The sequence below is a fragment of the Prionailurus bengalensis genome, chromosome B4 (assembly GCF_016509475.1).
Source record: "Prionailurus bengalensis isolate Pbe53 chromosome B4, Fcat_Pben_1.1_paternal_pri, whole genome shotgun sequence".
Taxonomy (NCBI): domain Eukaryota; kingdom Metazoa; phylum Chordata; class Mammalia; order Carnivora; family Felidae; genus Prionailurus; species Prionailurus bengalensis.
Window position 1 is genome coordinate 24,042,383 of NC_057358.1, and position 14,977 is coordinate 24,057,359.

The following is a 14,977-nucleotide window of genomic DNA, read 5'->3' on the forward strand; positions in this document are numbered from 1 at the left end:
CCCATGTCAGGCTCCAAGCTGAGCGTGGGGCCTGCTTGAGATATTCTCTCTCTCTCTCTCTCTCTCTCTCTCTTTCTGTCTGTCTCTGTCCCTCTCTCCCTTTCCCCCCTCCCCCTCCCTCTGCCATCTCCCCCACACACATGGTCTACCTCTCTTAAATAGATAGATAAATAAATAAATAAATAAATAAATAAATGCCAGTAGTTAATTCCTAATAATTAACGTAGCAGAAAGTAAAGTTGTGTTCAATAACATTACCACTTGAGAGATAGTATTCCATGTAATGAATGTTTCTTGTGATTGAAAATGCTTATTTCAGGTATTTAATAAGATTTAATATGGTCTTTTGGTCTTTTACACTATATGGATGGCATAAATGCTTATTTGCATGACTCAAGTACATAGATGGAAGAAGTAATCTTGTCACTGATTGTGCAATCACTAAAGTGGATGATTATTACTGATTACCTCCTACTTGTTCTGTTGCATTTTGGATCAAAGGCACAAATTTCATAAAATTAAATGTTCTATGAACTACTCATAAGTGTATTTTTATGTAGTAATGTAATTTTTAGCAGACATTCATAGCCATTTACTAGATGATGTGCCCTTAAGTATAATGAATCAGAATATGATCCTTATTTTAGTGAGATTTTCAAATTCTTTTCAGCTCTCCCTCATCCTTATTTTTCTCCCTCATTTAAAAACTTCTTTTGAAGAGCCATATTGATTAATTTATTCAACAGCTGTATATTTAACATCTACTACATGCCAGGAACAGAGTTAGGCATTATTAGATTTGGATGTGAACACGACAGATAAGGTCTGTGTTGTCAAAATTAACAGGTAAACAACAAAATGTTTGCCCATTTTCCCAAATTTACTAATTGCCTCCCATGTGCTAGGCATCATTCTGGAAACTGCACATACAGTAGTAAAAAGAGCAAAGTCTATACCCTTTTGTAGCTTGCATTCTAAAGGAGAAACGGGGAAATATGTGGGGAAAGCTACCTTTATGTAGGTTGTTCAAGAAAAGCCTTTCTGGGGCGCCTGGGTGGCGCAGTCGGTTAAGCGTCCGACTTCAGCCAGGTCACGATCTCGCGGTCCGTGAGTTCGAGCCCCGCGTCAGGCTCTGGGCTGATGGCTCAGAGCCTGGAGCCTGTTTCTGATTCTGTGTCTCCCTCTCTCTCTGCCCCTCCCCCGTTCATGCTCTGTTTCTCACTGTCCCCAAAATAAATAAACGTTGAAAAAAAAAAATTTTTTAAAGAAAAGCCTTTCTAAGAAAGTGATGTTTGAGCCAAGATCTGAAGGCTGAGAAGGAACTGAAGTAAAAGACTAATTGAGGCAAAACAGCAAAATTGATTATACTGAGAATGAACTCCTGTTTTATGCACATTAGTTTAGTTTTCAAGATGAGAAAGTTGAGTTTATTATTGCTTTCATCTTTTCAATAATTAGTAAGTAAGGGCATCAGCTGGGAAGTTTTGTGAGAGGGGATAGAGAACAAAGAGGAACAATGTGAGGAGAGAAAAGTGTGAGAAGAGAGATCATTGTGAAATAATCCCTCCAGAGAGCAAGGAACAGACAAACCAGGGAAGCGCAGTAGGACCTCTGGGCAGTGTCGACGGTCTACTTGTAGGTTTTTTTTTATCCTGAGTTTGAAGTGAAACTAGCATTATGGTTGTGTGGTTTTCTCCAGCTGTAGGCACAGGTGTGAAGAAATGTAAGGTTTAACCAGAGCTGTTTTGTGGTTTTTTGTTTTTTGTTTGTTTTTTTGTTTTGTTTGTTTTTTACCCTGGGAGACTCATGGTGGAGAAAGAGGAACAAGAGCGTTGAGGGTGTTTGCAAGGAGATCATAATAACTCAAGCTATAGAATTTATGCCGGGGAATGAAGACTGAATACGGTTGATGGCTATAAAGAAAGTGAGAACTCAATGGATTGGTGGTGGGGCAGAGGTTGAACATTGTAGTTAGACTAGTGTATTTCATGAGCCAACATTATTACGTAGTATTAATACCTTATTAACAGATGTGTTTCTATGTGTATGCATACACATACAAGCACAACTGCAGTCAACTTTTGTTTTATATTTAATGTTTATTTATTTTGAGAGAGGGAGGGAGAGAGAGAGAAGGGCAGAGAGAGGGGGAGAGAATCCCAAGAGGCTCCGTGCTGTTAGCACATAGCCTGACATGGGCTCAGACTCACAAACCATGAGATCATGACCTGAGCCTGAATCACGAGCTGGATGCTTAACTGACCCAAGCCACCCAAGTGCCCCTGCAGTCAACTTTTTGTCATTGAAAAAAGTGAGGTTTTGCATAGATAATTGAAAAAATGTGAGGCCCCCAGAAGTTTGGGACCTATTTCTGTTACTTTTTAATAATTTTATACAAATGGTTGAATATAATATAGGGAGAGTATAGGAGGTTGAAAATACCACTGGGAAGTCAGAAAACCTGAGATCTTATTTCACATTACATATAACATCACCTTTGTAAAGTCACCTGGATTCATTGGCCATAGTGTCCTAATTATTTCAGCACTGTTCCAGGTATTGGGCGTATCATGATACCTGATAAACATGGGTAAAATGCTATGCAAGTACAGAGGTGGGGCATCAACCCAAATGGGATGGAGAGTGGTCACATTCAGAGGAAATGACATCAAGCCAAGATCTGAAAGATAAGTAGGTGTTGGAATTTAGTAAAGAAACCACAGGCAGAAGTGGAAGGGATTAGTGTATATTAAAATCCTTAAGCAAGAAAAAAAAAATGACCTTAAGGATCCTGAGTGGCCGGTTTGTAGTGACTGAGAGAAGAGTTGAGACATGAGGCTAGAACATTAAGCAAGGACCGACCATATTTTAAAGAACCTGGTAAGTTAATGTTAAAGAAATTTCATGCTAAAAGTAACATGAGGGGACCCATTATTGGGTTTTACATACAGGAGGGGTATAAGACATGATCACTTTAAAGTGTGGGATTTGCCTTGATGATGTTGAATCTTTATGGTTGTGGTTAATTCTAAACTAATTTCATTCACTGTACTAATACCTGAGTATAAAGCAGCACATCGAAATGATTTAAATATTTTGTTTTTTATTTTAATATGAAAAGAATTAAGAGCAATTAATATGGGACTATATTAAACATAGAAATAAAGCCTTGTTTACAAAGCATTAGTACTCTTAGTAATCTTTTTGCAAAAAGAATTGAAATTAAAATTTTCTATAATTCTGAGTACATTTGGTTACAACTGTATATTTTCCATCATATTAGTGAAGTGTTAGATAATTTCCCTTGAGTTTATGTTGCCATTTAATATCCCCAATGAGATGTACCTGAAACTGTACTTTTTCTCTCCAGGGATTTAAACTTGTGAGATGCTTCCATTAACTGGAAAAACAATCATCTTTGATAACTTTCCTGATCCTTCTGATACATGGGAAATCATTGAAACGATCGGCAAAGGAACTTACGGGAAAGTTTTTAAAGTGTTAAATAAGAAAAATGGCCAAAAAGCAGCAGTGAAAATTCTGGATCCGATTCATGTATGTCACATTGTTGTTGTCTTCTCCTCCTCCTCCTCCTTCTTCTTCTCCTAATTAACTTTGTTTTTATTTGTATTAAGCAGTTAAAAAATCTGTAAATATCTTGATTTGCCACAATGTCAGTTACAGTAGAAGAAAATGTAAAAAAAAATCTGTTAGGTTTTTCTTATTTATATGCTTAACATATACAATAGGGACCAAATACAAATAAGTAAATAGATTAATATAGGTCTCAACAGCTCAACAGTTAAGTCAATGTTATTTTAGATTTCAAAAAATTGTAAGAACACAGACTCGGGTCTAGAGGTAATTCTAAAATGTCATCTTTGCCATATCTCTTTTTCTTCCTATATTTATTTAGGCTTCAGGCAGAATATCTCTTAAGCTAAACGAGAAATATTTTATTTTTAATTATATTTCTTTCAGAGATGGGAAATTTATTTTCAGGTTTGCTGAAATGTTTCCAAAGCAAAAATGGTACTCACTTATAATCAGGGTGGGTTACCTTGTAAAGAACTGATAATGTGCATGGAGTCCTTATGGCCTTTTAAGTGATGCCCCAGTAGGGTCCTCTTCTGCTGTTTTTGGAATGGCAGTTGTGATAAGGGAAACTTCCAAGCCTTTTTTTGGGGGGGGGGGGGGCTCTCAGAGCATGAAGAAACTGATGAGACTTTTTTTTCCCCCTGAGAATGAGAACTGGCTATTTTGTAACATTTTCAGCTCCTGGGAAACATGTAGCTCTCCCGTAGCACCTTGGGTGAGCCACCACGAGCTCAGTGATCACATAATCCCCAAACTTCTATTGAGAGCAGTTTCTTTAGTTACTTGACTCTTGCACAGGTGATGGAGTGTGACATGACAGAAATGATGTGATGTGTGTGAGAAGGACAGGACTCCTAGTCCTTGTCACAGCTCTTATACTAACAAACTGTAGGACCCTGCAAAAGGTCTCTGGGCCTCTGTGCATCTTAGGGTTGCTCTTTCTTTTTGGATTGTTTATTTCTACTAAACCCATTATAACTACAGTGTTTCATATTATTTTGAGGAGAGGGGAGGGAGAGTGGGGGTTTATTTTCAGCAAGAAATTAGATACACTGGAGGGGGAAAAAAAAAGAACTATGCCTGGGCTTTACTGATGCTGAATGTTTTCATATTCTCTAATGGAAAGTTCTTATACTTTAAACTGAAGGAGGAGAGACACAAATTAAGCTGTACCAAAGTAACTGTAACTCTCTCCTCTGGTCTACATAATTATGGTTTAGGGTCATGGTGGTAAGGGGAAGGGCTCTGGCCAGATCCCGTGTCTGGCCCTGTAACCAGTGTGTCTTCTTTTCTTCTACTCCTTAGTGGAGAAGAACAAATGAATTATGAATACAGATAGCCATTATCCTTTTATAATTTACTCATGTTTTGTATACTTTGAACCTTAAAAATCATCTTTTGTCCTATTGCTTTAATGAAATATCTGTTGATTTCGTGAGATTTGTTCTTTTGCTGCCTTTATTCTTGTCATAGTACATATATGTTTTTCTGAGAATTATTTATTTCCTCTTCATTCATCATGTCAGAAGTCAAATAAAAAAGATTTATAACCAAGAGATTATAATCTTAATAAAATAAATTTAAATGCGTCTGAGCATTTTACAGAGTGGTTTTTTTATTAAAAGAGTCTTACTATTATGAATTTTGATAGAGTAAGTGTCTATCCAAGAAAGGGATAAAATGAACAGGATTAGAAGGTCATAGGCATTAGACTTGCAGTCTCATTCTGGATCTTACACTAACCAGCTCTGTGACCAACTTCTCTGAGCTTTAGTTTCTTTTTCTAAAATTAGAGCTCTGGTCTAAAATTCTTTGCAGCTCTGTGATTACATGATTTTGTAAGAAAACAACGTGGATGCTAAGTATTACTATAAAAACAGTAGTGGAAGGGTTTCTCTTATTACTACTCTGAGTTGTTTCATGTTTTGTGGTTTTCTAAAACCATGACTTTAAGTGGTTATCTTGCATTTTTGTTGACAGGATAGCAATGTATTCTACTTCTGGCAAATGGGCCTTTACCTAATTTAAGGCTGTGTGCCATCTTATATATGTAGGAATTTATTGCTTATATGACTAGTTTTTGAAAGCTTCTAAATATCCTATATTTCAAAGAAACAAATGAACCAGCCAGAAGTATTTAATTTCAAATCAGTGGCTTCAAAACAGTGGCCACTAAAACAATGTTAACACTGCAAAGAAAGGAGTATCTTTTGGAATCTCCATGTATGTTTCTTTCTAACTACATACAAAAATAGTCTTTTATTTGTCCCTTTGTAACTCAAGGAAATTAACATAATTAGAGATGTATTTGATTAGCAGGAAAATCACAATCTCTCCCCTTAAATAATGGCATCAGAAATTTCAATGCCTACTACTGAGCATAATAAAACCTATTATTATAACCTTGCTTTGACAAAATTAAATTCGCTATTTGGTGGTCTACAGTATGTGCCTCTTTGACATAATTCATGTTTTTCTCATGGTTTTCTTTTTATGACCTTTTGAAACTAGGACATTGATGAAGAGATTGAAGCAGAGTATAACATCTTAAAAACACTTTCTGACCACCCTAATGTGGTCAGATTCTACGGGATGTACTTTAAGAAGGATAAAATAAGTGGAGATAAGCTGTGGTTGGTTCTTGAGGTAAGTGTTTCAACATTATTCTATGTGTAGAAATTTACAGTGTGGTCTTGGAATGACTGAACGTTTGTGTAACATCAATACCATAAAACCATGGTTCCTTTAGTATGTTCCCGACTGCTCATAGACTCAATAGAATGTTGTGCCCCATTCTGGCCCTGTGGCTTTAAGACACAAGAGGAAATTAAAGAAAAGCCCTAAAGGCTATTAAAGACTAAAAGGAGACATCTCCACGATAAAAGACTCAATAAGCAAGAATTATTTTCCTTGCAGAAGAACAAGCTTAAAGGGACTTCATTATAATATTTATTTATTCATCTGCATTTTGCTCGGCTAACACGCGACTGAGGCTCTGTGCCAGGTGCTGGATATAATAGAAAATTAATGTAAGTGAGGCTTCATTAGACAAAAATGGTAAGCTGCGAGGTTTTTTTCTGTCCTCATTGAATACTAATGATATAAACTACAGAACCAGGTATTTACATTTATGGAGTAAAAACCTTATTAGAAATGGTATTGAATGCTGAATAAGTTGCCAAAGGGAAGCTGTAGAGTCTCCCGAGAGTAGGTTTAGACAATTCTATCTAATGCGGAAATACTAGAAGGTGCTCTCTTAAGGGAACTGCCAGTCCCAGAAGAATGTAGTTTTTCTCATTTTCATTGAATATGATTGAAGTGAGGTAATCATTAATTCTAATAAAATTCATAAGCATTTTTATTTTTGAACAAAATTTTTAATGTTTATTTATTTTAGATAGAACACAAGGTGGGGGGAGGAGAAGAGAGAGAGGGAGACACAGACTCCGAAGCAGGCTCCAGGCGCTGAGCTGTCAGCACGGAGCCTGACGTGGGGCTCGAACCCACAGGCAGTGAGATCATGGCCTGAGCTGAAGTCGGACGCTTAACCGACTAAGCCACCAAGCGCCCCTTCATAAGTGTTTTTATTTTTTTATTTTTTTAAATTTTTTTTTCAACGTTTTTTGTTTATTTTTGGGACAGAGAGAGACAGAGCATGAACGGGGGAGGGGCATAGAGAGAGGGAGACACAGAATCGGAAACAGGCTCCAGGCTCCGAGCCATCAGCCCAGAGCCTGACGCGGGGCTCGAACTCACGGACTGTGAGATCGTGACCTGGCTGAAGTCAGATGCTTAACCGACTGTGCCACCCAGGAGCCCCTATAAGTGTTTTTAATAGTTGCTTTTATCAAACTCAGGACTGGTAAAACCTTTACTGGATCACTGTAGTAGCGTGCATTTATTGTGTTCATTATGATTTTATTAGCGTTTGATTATTGTATTTCTTTCAGAATGTTCTGTTGGTTTTTCTGCAGACATACGTGTGAATTGTATTGTTTTCATACTTTATATTTTTTCTATTCTTTAAATGATTTTTTAATGATTTGAAATAAATGATCATTGTAAAAAATACTTGAAACTATAAAAATAACATTATGTACGTTAACATTTAACATATTTCCTTCATCTTTTTGTCTGTGTTTCAAATGATTGGCAATATCATTATTATGAAGTTATCCTACTTTTTTCACTAAATATAATTGCAGATAAACTTAATCATCTTTATCTTTTTCTGAATAAATACATTCATTTGGTTAATAAAAAGCAAGTAAAACCAAAGACTTATAATCCAGAGCAGTAACAGCGTAGATCCAGTTTGGTGGTGTTAACGTGTCCCGAGCACGTCTGTGCTTTGGATGCATACCTGGAAATGCAGGGCTGAGCTTCTCTTCTCTTTCATTTTCTAATCTGTGTCCTGGATTTTGGCAAGGTATTAATTGTGCTTCTGGAACCCTGCGTCCTCCTGCTCCACAGTGGAGTTCTGCCGAGCATCAGACCTTTCTAATCTCTCTCTCTCTCTGCCGCTCACCTATGTGGGATCCACTGTTCCCCAAATCGCTTGGCCTCCCCTTTCCAAGTTGACTTTCCTATTTTACATACCATGCAGTAGTGTGTGCCTCATTCTTGTTATCCACTCTACTGATGTCACCAAATCTCATGTCCCTTCAGGTCAGTTTCTCTAGGGAATAAAATCTCCAGTCTCTTGCCTGGATGTGTGTGTATGTGAGGAGTACTCTGGCAGGCTCCTGGATGTTGGTATTTTATATGTGAGATAAGAGGTTGTCAAGTCTTTTGATTCTAATCAAACTTCCAAAGGGTCCCTTGTTTTCTACCCCACCTCTCCCAACTCCTGGGTTAATCTGCTCAGGTGACCACAAAATAGCTCTCGCCTACTGCTTTATTTTGTGGCTTTCTCTGCACTGCCAAATTGGTCACCACTGGGCCATCTGCTTTCCATGTTGAAAAATTTTGTTGAACTCTCTTGTCTACGGCTCTCCTTTTTCCATTCTCTTTTTTTTGTGTGTGGTTTATACTTTTTGATTCTATTACTAACATTTTATTTTTTCAACGTTTTTATTTATTTCTGGGACAGAGAGAGACAGAGCATGAACGGGGGAGGGGCAGAGAGAGAGGGAGACACAGAATCGGAAACAGGCTCCAGGCTCCGAGCCATCAGCCCAGGGCCTGACGCGGGGCTCGAACCCACGGACCGCGAGATCGTGACCTGGCTGAAGTCGGATGCTTAACCGACTGCGCCACCCAGGCGCCCCTATTACTAACATTTTAATGGAGATTAATGAATGAGAGGAAATAAATTTATATGTTTAATCTGCCACTTTAAATTGAATCATAGAGCCTTTCAAAATTGTAAAATAGTATTTTCAGGAACCTTTTCAAAATGTGAAACTGTATTATATTATTTTATAGAAATTTTAAAAATCTAAAAAAAATTTTTTTATATTTATTTGTTTTTGAGAGAGCTTGGGTGAGGGAAGGGCAGAGGGAGAGGGAGACACAGAATGTGAAGCAGGCTCCAGGCTCTGAACTGTCAGCTCAGAGCCTGATGTGGGGCCTGGACTCACGAACCACGAGATCACAACCTGAGCCGAAGTTGGACGCTTAATTGACTGAACCATCCCAGTGCCCTGAAATCCAGAAAATTTTTAAAAAACCAGTTGTGTTCTTTAAAAATAGGCAATGTATTATGATTTCAAAATTACTTTTTCTCTATTGAGATTGCTTTATATTTTTAATTAAGTCACATATTAAAACAAAGCAAAACTTTTAGTCCTCTAAACTTTACCTAAGTGATAGAATGTAAATTAGGAACTGAAAACATTGTTCCTTAAATAAATGGAGAATTTTCTAAGTTTACCTCCTGTTTGTGTTTGTATATTTGAGGTGTAATTCTGTGCAGACCCTTAATGCAGTCTTGAATAAAATTTTGAATCTTTATATCCTTCAAATTTGTATTTATTTAAAAAATTTTTTTAATGTTTATTTATATTTAAAAGACAGAGCATGAGTGGCAGAGGGGAAGAGAGGGAGACACAGAACTCATAGCAGGCTATAGGCTCTGCAGTGTCAGCGGGCTCGTACCTGTGAACCGTAAGATCATAACCTGAGCCGAAGTCGGACATGTAACTGACTGAGCCACCCACGCGCCCCCTCAAAACATTTTTAATAATGCATCTTTATTTTTTTTCCATATGGAATCATTGGTAGATTAGCATTTGAATGGAAATTCAGGTATTCTGCCTACTGTAGGCCTAAATGGGCAAGGGCACAAGATACAGTTCTTTGCCCAGGGTTTAAAAATATTAAATGGGATCGGTCATTGTCTTTTATGCCTATCAAATCTATATTATAATTATATTGTCATTTCTCAGTATTGTCAGTAGGAGTTAGGTAAGAGTTGGAGACTCCTGATCACAGTTAAATGTTCTTTTGTGAGAGGAGAGAAGATTGATTAAAAAGGTTTGGAACATCCAGTACAAGTAAAGCAGCTTCCTGATAACAATGAATCAGTAGGAACTTAACAGCTTCTTTGAACTTTCTTCTTGTATTTTATTATCACATGGAGGAATTGGAAATATCCCTAGATGGCTTGAGAAAAAAAAAAATACTGGTAGTTTATTAAAATGGTATTTTGGAAGTCTGAATTAATCTGAACTTAGAGTATGAGGGAAAAAATAAAGGAAGAAGTTGGCCAACTGTATATAAGATAATTGATTTACATATGTAAATTATACTAATCACATATACACATAAGTGGCTAGATGCATAATTACCTGCTTTATAAACATGAATGGTGCAGGTGCTGCTTTAGAGGCACTTTCAGAAAATTGGCTTGTGGCATCAATACTTTATTCTACAAAATGACTGCTAATTACACCTCTTATTGTAAGAAAGCCCAAATAAATTACTTTGCATGAGGATAGGAAAAGAGTGGCCAGAGAGAGGATCTGATATTACCCAGAGTCATGCTAACAGCGCTGGGCTTCTAATGTGAATCTTCATAGGGTATGTTCTGCAGGGGGTGAGCAGTTGGTGACACCCCTCATTATCAGCTGGGCATGTGGGGAGGTGATTCCAGCTTGGACAAACTCCTTTTCACCATGAAATATCCTTTTATTTCTATTTCAATCCAGAGTTCAAATCCTAAGATAAATAATATTAACTCAGATCTTACTGGGTTATTTTCTCTATTCTTTCTTTGTGATTCCTAAATTATTTCGTTTACTTTGATATAATTTTTTTCTTTCCTGTATTTTTCCTTTGTATTTCCCTCTCCTTTTGTTATGAGTTTCTCAGCACGAATAATATACAGGGCCTTGTTCAGGAATTACTTCCTTCTGAATTCTCTGAATGTTCATTTTCAGATGCTAATTGTTGCCCAGATTTAGGAAGAGAGTACTCGTTGCTAGCTCTCTGAAATTCCAGTTGCATATTTGTAATGAAACTATCTAATAAGAGATAGGGTAGGAAGTTTTCTGCTGTGGGAACTGATGGAATGTCTACGGGGATTTTTACTGTCACTTAGTATTTTAGGTTTTCCTAATGATGTAGGCATAAAGGGAGAACTTAATTTTTTTTTTACTTCTGCCTTATTATTATTATTTTTTTTAACATTTATTTATTTTTGGGACAGAGTAAGACAGAGCATGAACGGGGGAGGGGCAGAGAGAGAGGGAGACACAGAATCGGAAACAGGCTCCAGGCTCTGAGCCATCAGCCCAGAGCCCGACGCGGGGCTCGAACTCACGGACCGCGAGATCGTGACCTGGCTGAAGTCGGACGCTTAACCGACTGCGCCACCCAGGCGCCCCTACTTCTGCCTTATTTTTAAAGATCATACATATCTTCATTTCTACTTACTGTTACCGTTCTGGACTGACCTGCTTAGTTAAATGTGGATACCGCTTTTGGCTTTGTGTTTCCTTTAAGTGCTAAGAGTCTGTTCTTCAGAGTAGCCAGGATGGAGGGGGGCCAGCAAAGTGGCAGTTGGTTAGGTTTCTGCATATGCTTATCACTGACCGAGGAGACTAAAAAATAATAGTCAAAATTGAGTTCAAAGTGTCTGGTATTAAGCATTTGCTATTGATGAACACAAAGGGAAAAATTGAGATTTAACTAGAATTTTCCCCTTCTCGGTTGGCCAAACAGCCACATTTTAAGGATGTAAGGAATCCAGTCTCCTGTCTTGGGGGCCCTTTGCTTGGTGTGTCCTCTGCCATAATGGGGTTGAAATTCAGAGTTTGGACATCTTTCTGTTAAGAGACCCTTTCCCTCGTAATCCAGTCTTAGCTATAACTGCTTCTTTCATGGTGGCGCTATAGATTGCATTGTTATTTATCGAAATTGGTCCTGATTTGTTCATTCTTAACAGTGACGTCGCTTTCTCATTGTTTGCCAATTATAGCAGTTTTTCTCTTTAAAATTATATCCCTTTCGGGAGATCAAAGACTGGAAATTACAGGTGGTATTTGGAAACACAAAAATTCAGTGAATAGTCATAAGGTCTCTCAAATGCACATTTCAGGTAGTCGAAGTGGTTTTCATAGATATAAATACTACTTTCATTTCTCATGCATTATTGGTTATTCTGCTTTTATACTTACATCTAGTAAGTAAGACAAAACCTGTCACGAGGAAAGGAAAACAGGCTAGAAAATGAGTTCACCATGAACAAATGGTTTTTATTTGCTCGGTTATTAACCCTTTAATGTTACTGTACAGGAGATAAACATGTATGCAGAAGGGGACATGAGGCCACTGCAGGTTTGTATATGTGGGAGGGGTCAGAGCAAGCAGGAGTGGGAAGCTGGGCTTCTGAGTTGCCCTAATAGCACAGCATTGTTCCTTCCTTCCTTTAGCTGCGCACATTCGCAGTGGAGTAGCAGCCTGACAGGATGATTCCTTTCATGTTCTTAGGGCTGGAACAGCCCTTCCCAGCTCTCATGGAAAAGGCTGTTATTTGGTGTACTTGCATCAGGACAGACAGCAAATTACCTAAAATGATTTCATTTTATTTTTTATTTAAAGGGCAAGATGGAAAAGCAGTCTAAATGTACTTCTCCATGCTCTTCTAATGCAGGAAATCTATAAATAATATATATAACACTTGTATGTCTTTCTTCTGTAATAGTACTTCAGTGATTGCAAAAGCATCTGCTCTCTGAATAGGATTGAAATTTATAGCATTATTTCAGGGGGAGAATATGAGGTCACCAGAGAGGTTTTGACATTTGGTAAATCGGTATGTTTTTACCATCCACATTAAAATACTTGTTTTCTTTTCTTTTGATTTTTTTTATCAGAGAATTCTTGTTATTAACATTACAAATGTGTTATGGCATTTTTGCAAGACTTTTGAAATCTTTCAGAGTGAAGGCATTGTTTTATATATTGATTCAGTGGTTACATGATTGTATACAAATTGCCAGACAATATCAAACTGCATACTTAAATGAGTCAATTATATTTTATGTCAGTAATGACCTTGCAAATATTGTTTCTAGTTTACACATTAGAAAAGTAATATGAAAATTTTATGTTAAGACTACACATTAGGAAACATCTATTATTAGGTGATGGTGCCATTCTCATTAGTACTTTATCAATGTTTTATTGGAATGTGGAATTTGGTACATTGTTACCTTTTATTGAAATTAAGTCAGACATTCACACTTTGAAGAGGTATTTTCCAGACAGTGTGAAAAGATGGCCTTCTGGCATTTTGTATATGTGTATGTGTGTGTGCATAATTGTACAGAACATAAGTTTCTTAATCCAGTCATTTGTTGATTCCATAGATATTATGTTACTTAAGGCTAGGCCCAAGGTAGAGTGATCCGTACTTATTAGTGCCCCTTTCTGTGTTGGTAGGTTTTGGGCATTCAGTAGAGAACCAGAAAAACTCTGTCATCATGGTGCTTATAGTCTACTGTTGGAGAAAGACAACTTAGAGCTAAATAAACTAATTAACTTAGTATACATTTTTGTTAGCGCCAAGAAGAATATAAATGATATGTCAATAATGAAAGAGAAGACCTTTTATGAAAAGAGAAGTCAAGGCCTATTTGAATTTGTAACATTTTAATCTGTCACCTGAAAAAAAGGGATAATTTTAGTTCTTTTATTTTTTGTTTTTTTAAAAAAAATTTTAATGTTTATTGATTTTTGAGACAGAGAGAGACAGAGCATGAATGGGGGAGGGTCAGAGAGAGGGAGACACAGAATCTGAAACAGGCTTCAGGCTCTGAGCTGTCAGTACAGGGCCCGACGCGGGGCTCGAACTCACGGACCGCGAGATCATGACCTGAGCCGAAGTCGGACGCTTAACCGACTGAGCCACCCAGGCGCCCCATTCTTTTATTTTTTGAATATATCCTCCAATACTCTCAGGATCAGAATCATCTTCATCTCAAAGCAAAAGCTCTGAGAATGAGGTCTTGGAAAATTTTTTTAACAAGTACTAGAGTGATTCTTATCAAAGGTAAGCTCAGAAAAAACATTGTCAGAGGTTCTCAAATTTCAGTGTGTATAAAAATAATCCTGGACTTTTGCTTCTGGCCATGATAGTAACTTGTGTCATCATGTTGTTGAACTATAAATAACTAAAAAGCTGAATAAAATACATTTTTATAGATAAACACTTTTCAAACATTGAAAAAGAGCTTAGGATGGTGACATTGAGAAAGGAAATAAATAAGGGGAACTTGACAGTCACCTCAGCTTTTTATCCTTGGAGGCAATTTTCAGACCACAAGCAAAAGGAAGGCATTCCCATGGAGGTCATGGTGATCTTGCTGAACTGAAAAGACTGGAAAAGCAGTGGCTGAAATATGCAGAATAAAGATGCTAAGCAGGAAGAAAGCTTCAGAAATATGCTTAAGGGTTTCCTTGAATATTTGATGGAAAACCAAGCTGGATATGTCTGGAGGAAGATTTCAGGAAGTTGGGCAAAGAACCAGGAAAGAATTGCTGAAAAGCTGTAATCTGAACAACTACCAGAGTTTGTGCAGGTTTGAAAGATGCTTGAGTTCTGACCAACCAGAATGGAGAACTTTATTAAACACCTGAGACATTTAGTAAAGACCCTGGAAAGGTTATTCATTAGAAAAAGAACCAAACTAGCCCTAGAATAAGAGCTACCCTACGCACACCCATAAAAAGTTCAAAAGCAAGGCTTTACAGGTTTAAGTTGGTCCACAAGCACAAATTAACTGTATGCTAGAACAAAATTCAACATTGATTAATAGAAGACCACAGAATCCAGGGATTCAAATATAAAATGAATAATGTCTAGCATCCAGTAAAAAATTATTAGATATGTGAAGAAGCAGGGAAAAGTGATCCATTATCAGAAGAAAAATCA

General features: G+C 37.3%; 1 protein-coding gene across 1 annotated transcript in view; it reads left to right on the plus strand.

Annotated features, from left to right (window-relative positions):
• The first annotated feature begins 3,373 nt into the window (after nucleotides 1–3,373).
• Nucleotides 3,374–14,977, plus strand: part of MYO3A (myosin IIIA) — a 229,856-nt gene continuing 218,252 nt past the window's right edge. The window contains exons 1-2 of the mRNA XM_043564326.1: nucleotides 3,374–3,555; nucleotides 6,109–6,243. Coding sequence (XP_043420261.1) covers nucleotides 3,388–3,555; nucleotides 6,109–6,243 — 303 coding nt within the window. The 5' untranslated portion in view covers nucleotides 3,374–3,387. The remainder of the gene's footprint in view (nucleotides 3,556–6,108; nucleotides 6,244–14,977) is intronic.